We start from the raw sequence: 14,429 nt of genomic DNA, 5'->3' as shown, positions 1-14,429 counted from the left end.
ATATCAGGACAATGTCACCTTGTTCCCTTTTATAACGCCACCCCCATGCCCACAGGTGGATTTCCCCACTTCCGCCTTCGAGGTCCGGTTCTCCACCCCACCGCCCGCAGAATTCAGCCCCCAGTACGACCTCGCCCGCTTGGACCGGGACTGCCAGAGAAAGCTGCAGGACATCCTGCATAAGAATTCCCTGTTCTGGTAAGAGCATTTGGGGTTTGTTTGTTTGTTTGTTTGTTTCCTCCTTGACTTGCCTTTAAAATATAGATATATATCAGCAGAAAGGTCAGGCAGCAACACGGGCAACTCAAAACCGATCAGATGATCAGATGCCTCGCAATGAAGAAACTGGCAGATCTTGATGTAGCTGGCTTTATTTGAAGATTACCTTTGGGATAAAGATTGGTTCCGAGGAAAAATGCAAACAAAAATATACATTTTGTTCATTTAGACCCCTCTGTTGCAAAAAGCTTTTCTCCCGTGTCAGTTCCTGTGCTGTAATTGCTTTGAATGTCCATTTGTTTTTCTGTGTCTGAAATACACCGACTTCCTCAGATATGATCTGTTTATATGAGCGCAGTACCCAGGAAGAACCAGGTTGGATTCCCAACACAACCTGTCTGACTTCCTGTAGTGCCACAACCGAGCAGGACCGGCCCACAGCAGCCCAGCAGAAACATAAAATGATCATTGAAGGGGAACGAAAGCTTGATTTTCTTCATTGAGACACCAGCCGCCTGCCTTTGGGAGGTGTCTGTGACTGGTGATGACCCAAGCATAACAGAGACTCCAATACCATGTCGATTTCATTTTTTTTGAGGGGGAGGAGGGTCTAATATTAGATCTAAACAAACGAGAATAAACCCCGGCTTCATTTTTAGCCCTCACTCTCTTCCTTTAGAAAGAGGAAGTGAATCAGAGGAGCCCAGAGAGAGATGGGCGCCCTGGGGCAACGACAGAAAAGCGAGGTGGGGGTTTCATCATGCCGAGTGCCAGGCGGATGCTTTGCCAGGCCTGCTGCCACCCCCAGTCTCTCTCGCGCCTTTTGTGACCCTGTTTTCTGTTTGATTGTTGTCCTCTGGGTTTCCCCTCTCGCTCGCTCACTCGCTCGCTCGCTCCCTCTCTCTCAGACAGTCAACAGCACATCACATTTCAGTGGGATGTTAAAAGGGTCAAAATGCAAATGTTGATGATCGCCCAGGAAACCAGATTGCACACAGACATGGGAGTGGGGGTGAAAAGCTGTTCGGTACCCCCCAATCCAGCCTTCCCCTTCCCCCACCCCCCACCCCCACTGCCAGCCGCTGCCTCTCTGAACAATCAGCCATTCAAAGGGGGGGGGGGGGTGTTGTTGTTGCCGAGCTGCAGGCTTCTGCACAAGACAGTAGGCCGCAGTCAGAGAGTGTCCGATCCGAAGGAGATAATCGACGCTCTGTGTACGCATTCCTGGCGTGTTCATGTGCAGATATTTCCAGTCCTGTGTACGAGGGGCGTGAGAGAAAGGGAGGGGAGGGTGGGGAGATGCAGAGGGATGGGGGGAGGGGAGGCAGTGAGGTTACACAGGAGAAATTGGAGAGAGGGAGAGAGAAAGAGACAGAATCCGAGATGCACAGAGGGAGGGGTGGGCATACAGACAGTGGGGGGCTAAGGGGCCGTCCATAAATGATGCTCTGTCCCGTTCAATACAATCACCTCCACCCCGTCCCACTAACGACACAGAAAGTGTGACTCCTAATCCTTAAGCAGAAATAAAGAAGCAGAACAAACCGCAGTGGTTGAAATGAACGACACCAGTGGCATTTCAAGACCGAGAGCTCTGTGCGGCGGCAGCTGACGCTTAGCGGACTCAAAGGTCAGACCGCAGGTGTTGCGCTGCGAACCATTTCTTATCTGGCATGACAGTCATACCCAATGAAAGGTAGTATTTGTATTCCCCCCCCTCAGGTTCAGTTAAAGTACGTCCCTTGGGCAAACAAACTCCACAGCGACAGTGTTTACTGCTGATCTGAAACTGTACACAATACTACAGGTCTGTTCAGGCCTTTGAATAGACCCACTGTGACAGAGGGCATATCAGCGTTTCACTGTTGAATTGCCTCCGATAAAACCACCCAGAACCCAACTGCCATGTGCTCTTGATTGGCGATCCACGGTCGTCCTCTGTACCGCCGAACCAGTACGCTTTAGTATCACAGTAAATCCCCGAAAGTGTTGCGATGTGAAGGGGTGTTTGGATCTAACTGCCCCTACTGTTCATACTGTGGCACTGGAATCCTTTTAGAACATGTGTGGTGACGTTCTGCCCCTCAATGTTCTGACAACCAGACGAGCAAGATGGGCACCATAGCTTATCTTTCTGTTCCAACAATGTCTGTGGCGAACTTAAATGTGTCTCCGGCACACAGTGCTGTTCTCGGCCTCCAGTGGGGCAGCAGAGCAAGCTGACACTTTCCCAGCGGAAGCCCAGAGTCTTCCTTTGTGGACAGCCCCTGGCCAGCCTCAGGGGGCAGGTCATCTGATACGGGCCGGGGCTCCACGGCTGTCATCCTGGGGGGATGCTGGAACGCACGCTCGTGCGGCCAGCTTGGACGGTGCATGTCTGTCCACAGCTCTGCTCGCGCCCACAGGATCGGGTTCTCTCTAGCGCTCTCTCGCTCTCGTTCGGCCACTGCGGCCCTTCGGTCCAGCTGCAACCCTATCCTCTCCCGGCCGATGGAGGGCAGGGGAATCGGGACCAAAAGGAGACGCTCCTCCTCCCCTTCTCCCACCGGCACTGCTCCCGTCGCTCTCCGGCAGGGTCTCCCGGCTCCTGTCTCAGCGGACTGCCAATGCTATGGACGGGCCCCGAAACACCACGGGCGAAACCAGCCCGACTCGGTGTGTGAGTCGCATGCGGAGTGGCCGTACGGGGTGGCCGAGGGGAGTCGGGGCAGCGGCACGAGACAGACACTTTTAAAGAGACCGTCTGTGTTTATTTTCTAAAATGGTCGCGTGCCCGTTTATGCTGGACCTCATTGGATGCCAGCATCGCGTTCACTGTGGTCTGAGCCAGTTCCAGTTACATCTGCACGCGGGGGCTTTATTTATCTCGCAGGAAGGAGAGTTTACACATTGGTTTGGAGTAAACTGGTGTGTGAATATTCAGATATTGGCAAAATGTGTTTTATTTTAGTTATAGGCAGGAAATCCCTTCAGAAAACTTCCCTGCTGAGTTTCCTCGTGTTCGTTTATCTATTTATTGTACAGTTTCCTGTGTGTTACGTCTTGTAGTAACACCCCGGTGGACAGTGGATGCACCTGCTACGTTGTGTAACATGTCAGAGGTGTTGAGATGTGTTGACTGTGTTTGGCTTTGCTGTAACCATGGTATGGCATTGTAGAAGTCTCTGGGAAGCGCTGGTGGGTTCGTTCCTGAGGATTTGCGACTGCGGGGCAGTGGAGTTGGAAACCAATGAGACAGGAAGGAGATAAGAGCCATGCCATCTTAGACCACAAAGAGAGAGAAACAGCAGAAAGACGGTTATATGAGGCAGAAGACACAGGGAGTTTTAGTTAATGTGTTACGGATCATTTTAGTTTTGGCTCTTACTTCGTGTGTATAGACACTGAGATATTTCAGTGTGCAAGAGGCGACAATTCAGTATTTGTTCAGTAGGTGTGAGAAAAAAGACCGGAGCTCTTGTTAGAGGGAACTTATATAGAATTTCCTTCGCTCTGTTCTCCCTATTCTTCGTTGTGACTCTCATTAAATAAGTGTCGTACCAGGGTCTTGTATTCATGTGAGCCTGATACAGTGTCTTAGAATGGTGAAAGTGCACAATGATGTCATTACATGTGTTTTTTGGGATCTTTCCCTTGCTTACTTTTGGAGCCAAAAACGAAAGATTTCCCTTCCCAGCCCTGCCCAGGCCAGAGTAAACATGGACTATTTTGCCCCCTGGTGGTTGCATTGTGTTAGTCCACTTTTATTGCACACACACACACACAGCTTTTACTTTTAAGATGCAGCACCTTGTCTGCTTACTTTTTAACTGCATTTTCTTTTCAACAAGACTAGTGACTAAAATAAAATCTATTGCATTTTACTCCATCTTGGTGCAGTCCTTCCTATCTGTACCAGAGATGTTGCTTAGTTAATTAAGTTGAAAGAGCCTCATTCAGTTACTCTTACATGTACTTTATTTTTTAAGGTTGAGAAAACATCTTCCTTTTTGTTGTTGTTGCAGTTGTTGTTTTTGCAAAGCTGTATTGGTTTATTCTGCTGCTATACAGTTCATAAACAGTTTGTGTTATGGGTTTGGTAATCCACAGCATGTGTCAGTGTTTTTTTGTGAGTCAACAGTTTCTCTCTGCAGGGCCGAAACAGCTGGACTATTGCAAACCAATGTAAACGTTTCTACTGTGTCTTAAAGTGCAAATTATTTTGCATGGTGTATAATAACCCTGCACAGTGAAAAAGGGGAAGAGAGAGTCCGTGACTAATTATTAAAATGCACAGATATCATCTAATTTGAATTGCTTCCCTTCTCTCCTGTCATGACTGTTTTTCTGTAGTTGCGTTTTATTAAAACTGTGCTTCTCTCTCCCCCCTTCCTCTCTCACTGCTTCCCTATGCTTCTTCTCTTCCCTGTCCCTCTCTCCTCCACTCTCCCCCCTGTCTCGCTCTGCTCTCTCAGGCTGACCCAGGAGGACCGGCGACTGCTCTGGGAGAAGCGCTATTTCTGCCACTCGGAGAGCAGCTGTCTGCCCCTGGTGCTGGCCAGCGCCCCCAGCTGGGAGTGGGCCTGCCTCCCTGACATCTACGCCCTGCTGAAGCAGTGGGCCTGCATGAACCACCTGGATGCCCTGGGGCTGCTGCACGCCACGTAAGACCAGCTCGAGATTAGGTGGAAACCGAATTGCTAAAGGCCTTTGAAGTAGATTTAATATGATCAATAAAGGAGTAAACAAACCGTTAAAGCGCCACGCACACCACAGCGCCGCCAACAGTCCGTCTCACGAGACATCGAGGCTGTGTTGTGCAAATGCAGTTCAGGGAATCGTTTGTTCAGGTCTGGTCTCAAATGCATTTACAGATGCTCGTCTAGTCAAATTTGCTCAGCCCATTGTGTGTGTCCCCTGTGCCCCAGGTTTCCAGATCAGGAGCTGAGGCGGACAGCAGTACAATGGATGGAGTCCATCTCAGACCCCGAGCTGCTGGACTTTCTGCCCCAGCTGGTGCAGGTAGAGTGTGTTCAGGAGGGCAGGGCAACAAGCCGGGGGGTTGGGGGGTCAAACAGCTGCGCTGGACGGCAGAGAGATGCTTTTGTTTTCTATTTTGATTGATTTTGAAAACTCACAGAGGCTCCATGACTCTCTTGTTCTCTCCCCTCAGGCTCTGAAGTACGAGTGTTACCTGGACAGCCCACTGGTGCGCTTTCTGCTACGGAGAGCCATCGGGGACCTGCGCATCGCACACTACCTCTTCTGGTACGATCTCACACACAGACAGAGAGACAGACCGACACAGAAATGAACACAGAGACAGACACACACACTGAGACGGACTGACAGACAGACAGACACACAGAGAGCGTGTGCGTGTGCGTGCCATGCAGTGTGTGAACAGTGGTGTCCAGGCAGTGAGCGCTGGTTTCCCCCCCCCGCAGGTTGCTGAAGGATGCGTTGCAGGACTCCCAGTTCAGCGTGCGATACCAGTACCTGCTGGCGGCATTGCTGTGCTGCGCGGGCCGAGGCCTGAGGGACGAGTTCGACCGGCAGTGCTGGCTGGTCAGCATCCTGGCCAAGGTGGCCCAGCGCGTGCGAGAGGCCTCCCCCTCCTCCCGCCAGGTGAGACCCCAGAGCCCAAGAGCATCAGGCACATCAGTGGTCATCTTCTGCTTCTTCTGCCTTGTTCTAGAATTGCTCTTCAACACACCGGAATTATGGCTGTGTGTTCTTTTTTTGTTTTGCTTTGAACTATTTTATATTAAAACGCCAAAAACTGCCCACAGGTGAAAACAACAGTGAAGACCGTTTGATCATGTTTATTGATCTACCTTACCTTCCTCTTGCTGTTCCAGGCTATTCTGCGCGAGGGGCTGGAGGAGGTCGGGCAGTTCTTCGCTGTCAGCAGCAGCTGTCGGCTGCCTCTCAACCCCAGTCTGATGGTGCAGGGCATCAATATCCAGGTGAGCTCCGAGTGTGTGTGTATCTGTGCGAGGGGATGTGTTGACACAGAAGGACTGATGTTGTGTTCGGATAGAAAAATCCACATGATGATTTATAACCAGGTTGTCGGGTCGCAGTAGCATCCTTTTGAGTGGTTTACTGTGCCTGTTCTTGGGCTCTCATACCCGCTGTGCCCTGGGTGCCTCCGAGGTGGCACACTTCCAGAAGACTGGCTCGTTGTTTAGCTTGAGACAACCTGGGCCATAACGGCCCCTTTGATCGATCGTATCGCTGTTCTGACAGGGTCAGGGTCACATCTCCTTAGCCGACAGTGTCTCCACGCTCTCACGCGCTCTGTGCTTCTGTCCCTGTGCGTCCTGCAGGCGTGCTCCTACTTCAATTCCAATGCCGTCCCTCTGAAGCTCTCCTTCCAGAACGTCGACCCGCTGGGAGACAACATCAATGTCATCTTCAAGGTTAGAGCGCAACCCTGGAGTCTGAGAAGCTTTCTGAGCGAATCGACCCTCTGTGTACTATCACTGTCGTGCCACTGATGGGTTCTGGTTATGCAGTTTCCCAGTTGTTCACTCACCTACAAAGCGTTAAAGATAAATAAACGTGTGTTTTCTCTGAGCTCTGGAGTGCCGGTATCATAGTCTCGTCTCTTTGCCCAGTCAGGGGATGACCTCCGGCAGGACATGCTGACCCTGCAGATCATTCGCATCATGAACAAGATCTGGATCCAAGAGGGGCTGGACATGAGGATGGTGATCTTCCGCTGCTTCTCCACCGGGCGAGGGCGAGGTGAGGAACCCCCCTAGATTCACTGACACCCAAACTCTTTCCCTCTTGATCTTCCCTCCTCTCGTTTCCCATAAAGCACCACCACCACATAGCAGGCTTTGAAAAAGTACATCTTCACATGATTTAATTTGAGCCAGATGGGGTTTGAGCTGGTATTGATCATCACATCTACTCTCTGTGTCAGGTATGGTGGAGATGATCCCCAACGCAGAGACGCTGAGGAAGATCCAGGTGGAGCACGGAGTGACGGGCTCCTTCAAAGACCGGCCGCTCGCCGACTGGCTGCAGAAGCATAACCCCACGGAGGACGAGTACGAGAAGGTGACGTGTATGTCTTTCTCTCGTTGCGTTAGCAGGTGGTCCGTTTTGGTCCGGAAGGGAATGATCATCTCAGTTTAAATGCTTTTCACACGGTGATAAGCCAGTAATCATTTAAAGTCACATTACTCTTGATAGTAGATTTTCCATTAAGATCTGTCCATAAATTATAGTAGTTATAGTGATTTATTGTCATGATGTCAGTGAGTCACCGTGTGTTTTTTCTCTCCTTTCAGGCTGTGGAGAACTTCATCTACTCCTGTGCAGGCTGCTGCGTGGCCACCTACATCCTGGGCATCTGCGACCGGCACAATGACAACATCATGCTGAAAACCAGCGGCCACATGTTCCACATCGACTTCGGCAAGTTCCTCGGGCATGCGCAGATGTTCGGCAACATTAAACGGTGAGAGTAGAGCCCAGCTGCCAGGACTTCGCTGGGTTAATGTCTTCAGATTTTGGGTCTTGGGTTTAGGTAGACTTTCCTCCTTTTTGTTTTCAGATTGATCTTTATAAAAGTATGATGTGTTTGTCAGTGATGCAGATAAGAGCGTCTGGGTTTGTGTTGCAGGGACCGGGCGCCCTTCGTGTTCACCTCAGACATGGCGTACGTCATCAACGGGGGAGACAAGCCGTCCAGGCGCTTCCACGACTTCGTGGACCTGTGCTGTGAGGCCTACAACCTCATCCGCAAACACACGCACCTGTTCCTCAACCTGCTGGGCCTGGTATGACCCCACACACTCAATTTACCCACAATACAGTGGACAATAGTAATCGGTGAAAATGGCAGCTCTGCATTATTGTGTCGCTCCTCTGTGACTCGGGGTGTTTTACGGTTTGCCCTCTCTCTGTGTGACCCCTGTGTAGATGCTGTCCTGTGGAATTCCCGAGCTGTCAGACCTCCAGGACCTGAAGTACGTTTACGATGCGCTGCGGCCCCACGAGTCCGAGGCTGACGCCACTATGTACTTCACCAGGTGAGACTGCAAGGGCAGAGAGAGTACATTTTCCTGGCAACTTGGAAGTTTTTCACTGGCTCGCTAGCTGCCATCTTGGTAGGGGGTTGTGGCGTGTTAAAGCCCCTGTGTGTCGTGCGCAGGCTGATCGAGTCCAGTCTGGGCAGTGTGGCCACCAAGCTGAACTTCTTCATCCATAACCTGGCCCAGATGAAGTTCGCCTCGTCGGAGGAGCGACCGGTGTTGTCCTTTGCCCCGCGGGTCCACACCCTCAAGAGCGACGGGCTCATTGCCAACCTGTTCGTCTGCCGCCACCTCAAGACCTTCAACCCCAGCAAAGGATACGTGAGTGTGGATCTGTCTTTGAGACATTTAGCTACATTTTAGGATTAGGTTTTGGTACAAGTTAGGATTAGAGTCCCCAGTAAATTTGAGCTTTCATTCAGTTCAGGATTGTTCTTTGACTGAATCTCTGAGCCTTCGTTAAAGTTCTAGTTTCTGGTGTTCAGGCTTTGATTAGGGTGTAAAACGGCCTAGATAACCTTCTGATGTAATAGTGTTTTTTAGTGGAAATCTCTCCTTTTCCACAATGCAATGTATTATCGCAATTAAAAATAAACATTTTGAATATTATAACAGTGTCAGACTAATTATAATTAACTATATTCACTGATGATCTGCATGTTTAAAACTGAATAAATTGCTCAAGCTAGATGCTGTTTTGCGATGCAGATTAAGGTAGAAATGGTTTTGCAGTTACATTTTGATTGTTTGAGAGTGTTGTTTTGAGTAATCTATCTATAGTGTGCACTTAAATGAGGTTACAGATTGGGGTTTGGGTTCGAATCCCCAGTAGACCTAGGCTTCCGTTTAAAATTAAAGTTGGGTTTCTACCAAGCTTACTGTGACCAGGTTTGTTTACAGATGTGGCTTTGTATTTTTGTGTGGATGGGATTTGGGGTTGTGGCTGTCGTTCAGGCTCCTAATGGAATTGGTATTCTATTATTGTAATCCGATGGTGTCTGCTGTCCAGTTTTACACAATCACTCTCTCTCTCTCTGTGACAGACCTATGTAGTGAAGGTTGAGAGAGAATGCCAACAGGGGGTGACGCTGGTCCAGCGGAGCTTTGAGGAGTTTCATGAGCTCCACAGCAAGCTGCGCCTCATCTTTCCATCCTCCAAACTGCCCAGGTAACGTTCCCTTCCTCCCACACCATTCCTACTCCTTTTCTAATGCTATTCCATCCACTGCCAGTTTTCTCCGACAAGAAACCAGTTATATAATCACAATCCCACGTGTGCCCCTCTCCAGTTTCCCAAGCCGGTTTGTGATCGGACGGTCGCGCGGCGAGGCGATGGCTGACCGGAGGAAAGATGAGCTGAACGGATACGTGTGGCACCTGGTCCACGCCACGCCGGAGGTCGCGCAGGTAACTAACCTCTGACATGTATGGTTGCCCTTTGGTCAGTGACCAGAGCCAAGGGCTGTGAAGGAAGGAAGGCCCGCCCGCTGGTTAGATCTGAAACAATTACCAGGCTGTAAATGTGTTGACATGCAACCGAAGGGGTTAAAGTGTTCTCAGCGCTTTCGGTTGCAGTTTCTGAGAACTGGGTTCATTCTAAGAAAGCAGAAGAAATGTGGAGGCGTGGCTCAGTCGCTCAGCCTCCATATGAGGGCCGTATCTAGTTTCACAGGAAGAGCCGTGGTCACCAGCAGAGATAGACGGCACACTAGCTTGAACACTGTGCCTCGTCAGCTGCAGAGACACCTCGGTTTAAAGTCACAGGGGCTTCTTAATTCCTGTTTTCTTGAGGGCTTGCTGCAGTCGGCAGTTTCAGCTTCACCACAGTCTGCCAGCTGTACGAGACATGTGAAGGGTCTGCACAACACCACTGTCACACTAAAACCACCACTGGAATACACTTACAAGTGTGTTATTAATGTTATTATTATGATTATTGTGTAGGAAGAGTGGTGGTGAATTTGTTTACAGAGTTGTCTTAAGGTAAATAGTGCGGTTATTTTGCTTTTTTGTTCAGCTAAAAATCATTTAAAAGAAACAGCAATCTACTCTATCTCAGATATTAGACAAGCCCCCACACTATAATGACAGCAGTGCCTTAGACCTTGCCTGCGAGAAAGTACACTTGTCAAGGGCGTGTCAAAAGTAATTCCTGCCACTAACACGGCTCTCCCCTACAGTGTGATCTGGTCTACACCTTCTTCCACCCCCTCCCTCGAGACGAGAAGCCGGGAACTTTGGTCAACACCCTCCAGATCAAACCCGCAGGTGAACAGAGATGTCTCGCACTCTCCACACACACAAACGCAGACACACACCCTTTCTCTCACACACGCACACTTAAATACACACACACACACACACACACACACACTCACTCACTCTCTCTCTCTCTCCCCGTGTGCACCTCTATCTTGCTGTTTCTATCTTCTTCCTGTCCATCTCTATAATCTTCTCGCAGTTATATACATTTCTGATACTCTCCACATTGTTGACAGAGACGTCCACGTGAGGTTTTAAATTTCAGTTTGCAGAGCTGGGGGTGTCAGTTGTCTTCCACTCGGATTCAGTTTCTTAATGACTGTCCCAGGGTTATAAGATCTGCCTCTGTGAATTTGCATAATGTTTCCTTTGAACAAACATCCGGACCTTTTAGTAGCACCAGAGAGTTGTCCTGTTGACCCCGCTGTCAGGACTGTCCATGTCCTTGAAAAACACATGCATGGCCTTCTGCTTATCAGCGTTTACGCTAAATTAACGAAAATGTCCCTGGCACCGTACCTACTGAATACCAGGCAACACAAATTCGATCTGCAAACACAGATGGGGGGTAAAGTCACAAATCACCAGCACTGCTCTTGTAAAGTGGTTGATAGTACACAGGGGGGAAGAAAACATTTGACTTGCTGTAGGCCTTTGGTCTTCAGATAAACCCCAAATGCCTAAATAGTCTGTCTCTTGCTTCTTCTAGAACTGTCTGTTTAATAAAACTGAAAGCATATTTTGCTCTTTGGAGAAAAGGAAAGCAACCTCTGCAACTTTCACCTTAACCACTCCTTTAAAATCTCCCCATCCCCTCACAGAAGTGGCCTGGACCCCCCCAGCGGGGAAAGTGGTGGGCGAAGTGAAGCTGTCCATCTCCTACAAGAGCGACCGCCTGTTCATCATGGTCATGCACATCCGCGGACTGGTGAGTCTCAGCCATATGGTGATCCATCTCTGGCTAGATTTCCTCCTTCTACACTTAGGCTTCAGAAAATGGACTGAAGTTTTATTCAAAGCATTTGGGAAACCTGTCTCTAACGCTGGTTCAATCTGTCCTCCCCACAGCAGCCGCCTCAGGATGGCACAGACCCAGACCCCTACGTCAAACTGTACCTCCTCCCTGACCCCCAGAAAACCAGCAAGAGGAAGACCAAGGCAGCGCGGCGCACCTGCAACCCCACCTACAATGAGATGGTGAGAGAGTTACATTTAGAAAGAGAGAGATCAGGGTGTGAGAGATTTGGAGAGAGAGGGAAGTTGGTGCAATGAGAGATCAGGGTGTGTGAGAGAGAGAGGAAGAGTTAGAGAGGGAGAGGGATGGTGACATAGAAAGCAAATGAGTAAGTTGGTGAAAGTGTCAAAGTGATTGCTTAAGAATTTCATGACTGGAAGCTTTGGGGTGAAAAGCTTATTCCCAGGGCCCTGGGGGTGGCCGTTGCCATTGTGTAGCAGGGCTGTTCGCGTAGGAGATGTTCCTCTCTGAACTGCCTTGTCAGTCTTACCTCCTGTGTCTGTTGTCCTGCAGCTGGTCTATGACCGGATACCACGGGGGGACCTGCAGCAGAGAGTCATCCACCTGCGCGTGCTCGGCGAGGGGGCCTTCTGGGAGAACACGCTGCTGGGAGAGACCTTCATCCCCCTCAAGACCCTGCAGCCCGGGCCACACTGGGTGGACTGGCACCAGCTGGGAACTGGCGGGCAGGACTCCTCTACTCGCTAGAGAGAGAGGAGCGGACAGAGATGGACAGAAGGCCAAGGAGAGAGAGAGAGAATCTGAGTGAGAGCGGTTAACCCAGATTGTGTTTGTGTGTGTGCGTGTGTGCGTGTGTGTGTAAGTGAGGTGAAGAAGCTGAGCTGCTTGGTCCTCAGGACTTGCCGAGTTATACCCCCAGTGGGGGTGTGATGAAGAGGTTTTCCTTCTCAGACCCCCCGCACACGTGGAGAAGCAGTGGTGGAACTCAATCGCGGGACGCTGCAAAGGCCGACGCGCTCAAACAGAGACCCAAGGTGTCGGAGCAAAGCTGTGTTTACAGATCCCCAATGCGATGGAGTGTCTCTGAACCAGTCGGCAGCCAGGGTACTGGCATAGAGAGGACATGTGCTTCAGACACGGGCCTACTCTAGCTGTCGTGGGACCACAGCGCTCTGAGATTCAGTGGGAACAAGAGTGGGGGGTTCTGGTCTGGGGAGGTGGAAGTAGGAGGTTGGTCCTCGAATGGAGATGGGCTTTGACGTCTTCCTCGACGCGAGAGAAGTATGTCTTCCCCATCTCTGTAGGGTCCAAAGCCATGCAGGGTCCGGCAGAGTGCAGAGCCACCAGACTTGGGACGAGGCCTGTGCTGATTGAGGCGTGCCCCCCCGTGAGGACGTGAAAAACTGAAACAAGAAAGGGAATTTCTAAGTTATTTCTTTTTTGATTTGACCATTCTGTATTTGCTGCTCAGTTTGAGCATGTTCATACTCTACAGTATATATTTTTATATATATACTGTACTTGATCTATACATAGACTGTACCTTAACTGTGTGTTAATTGTTCTGCCCAGTCTGGTGAAGAATGTAAGATGGGGTGACTGGTGTTGTACTGTAAGAGGGTACTTATGCCCAGTGAAATTATGAATTGGGCTACAGAGTGACTTCATTTCGTAGCCCAACTGGCTTTCGTTGACTCGTGGAGTCTTAACTTTTTCAGTTGTATATAGTTTGTGTAGATCCCACCCCCGTGTCCTTCTTAGATTGCTTTCCTCTAGTAGTTGTAGCATTAATTGAGTATTAAGTGTTGGGGGAAAAGCCACTAATTTGTCAAGGCCAGAAAATAACAGCATTGCCTACTTCTACACAAGTGCCCAATGATCAAGGTGAAGACTACAGTGGTCCAGAGTTTGGTTTTAAATGGAAGCATTTCAAATACTGTTCTAACGTGGCGTTGCGCTTACTGTTGCACTTTGGGGTCTGATTTGTCAAGCGTTTTTCAGTTTAAATGTTGATGTGATTTTGTTTTTGTTGAAAGAGGGGTAAATCTGACCTGTTGATCATATAACAATAATAAGGAAGCCAACAACAACAACAACAACAACAACAAAATGACCTGAGAACGAGACAGTGGAGTATCCTCAGCAGTATGTATTATTGCCGCCATATGCTGCGCTTTTATGTTTACAGGGCATGAGGAACAAATTGTATTTTGGTCCAGAGACCTTGACAAGTTAAATTCCCCTTCATTTTTCTCATTCTTTAATCTCATTAATGTCTCTTCCTCCAGGAATAGCTGGCTCGTGTATAGACCTCTCCAGTGTGATTTGCTCTCTCTTTGATAAAGACAGACAAAGACATTTTATTCTATCATCTTGCCCAATATGTCTAATTCTTACTGAAGATTATTTGATCATCCGTCCCCTGTTGGAGGACGTTTTTCAATTTTATATTTCAATTTCATTACAGTACATATATAAAACAACCTTTGTACCCCTTTTTTTTTTTGGTCTGCACGAATCCCAAACTTACCATTCCAGAAGCTTTCACAATCTGTCACATGCCTTCTGATTACTTTATTTTATTATTTTATATTTTATCCCCCTGAGACTTGCAAAGAATGTCCACCTCGACCCACTTCAGAGCTAATAATGGCCTCAATCCATTAAGTAACTTCCGTTCCGTCTTTAAGAAAGCATCCATTTTTAATAGTGCTCAGATACGGAGTGTCTTTCTGCACTCAGTAGAAGGATTTGTGGAGTCCTAGGTGGCTTGGAAGTGTAGTGGTGGAAAAAATAAAACTAACCATGTGAGTGCTGGCTGCCCACCAACATACACGGTGGATATCCACACTATTAAAATAAAAACAGTTTTGGGACCATGTTTTACGTTTGGATAGGATGTGTATTGGTGATTTTACAAGGTGCTAAAACATTGTAAT

The 14,429-nt window shown here is 49.0% G+C and overlaps 1 protein-coding gene across 1 annotated transcript in view; it reads left to right on the top strand.

The window, feature by feature from the left end:
* Window positions 1-14,429, top strand: part of pik3c2b (phosphatidylinositol-4-phosphate 3-kinase, catalytic subunit type 2 beta) — a 36,715-nt gene extending 22,286 nt beyond the window's left edge. The window contains exons 15-33 of the mRNA XM_066703216.1: window positions 56-198; window positions 4,674-4,862; window positions 5,127-5,220; window positions 5,372-5,466; window positions 5,646-5,826; window positions 6,060-6,167; window positions 6,531-6,623; window positions 6,822-6,951; window positions 7,136-7,272; window positions 7,506-7,675; window positions 7,841-7,997; window positions 8,140-8,249; window positions 8,372-8,573; window positions 9,296-9,420; window positions 9,542-9,659; window positions 10,433-10,520; window positions 11,336-11,442; window positions 11,583-11,711; window positions 12,043-14,429. Of these exons, the coding sequence (XP_066559313.1) occupies window positions 56-198; window positions 4,674-4,862; window positions 5,127-5,220; window positions 5,372-5,466; window positions 5,646-5,826; window positions 6,060-6,167; window positions 6,531-6,623; window positions 6,822-6,951; window positions 7,136-7,272; window positions 7,506-7,675; window positions 7,841-7,997; window positions 8,140-8,249; window positions 8,372-8,573; window positions 9,296-9,420; window positions 9,542-9,659; window positions 10,433-10,520; window positions 11,336-11,442; window positions 11,583-11,711; window positions 12,043-12,237 (2,571 nt within the window). The 3' untranslated portion in view covers window positions 12,238-14,429. The remainder of the gene's footprint in view (window positions 1-55; window positions 199-4,673; window positions 4,863-5,126; window positions 5,221-5,371; window positions 5,467-5,645; window positions 5,827-6,059; window positions 6,168-6,530; window positions 6,624-6,821; window positions 6,952-7,135; window positions 7,273-7,505; window positions 7,676-7,840; window positions 7,998-8,139; window positions 8,250-8,371; window positions 8,574-9,295; window positions 9,421-9,541; window positions 9,660-10,432; window positions 10,521-11,335; window positions 11,443-11,582; window positions 11,712-12,042) is intronic.

The sequence above is a fragment of the Amia ocellicauda genome, chromosome 5, assembly GCF_036373705.1.
Source record: "Amia ocellicauda isolate fAmiCal2 chromosome 5, fAmiCal2.hap1, whole genome shotgun sequence".
NCBI lineage: Eukaryota > Metazoa > Chordata > Actinopteri > Amiiformes > Amiidae > Amia > Amia ocellicauda.
The sequence above is the reverse complement of the archived record's forward strand: the minus strand, read 5'-3'. Positions and strand labels throughout refer to the sequence as shown.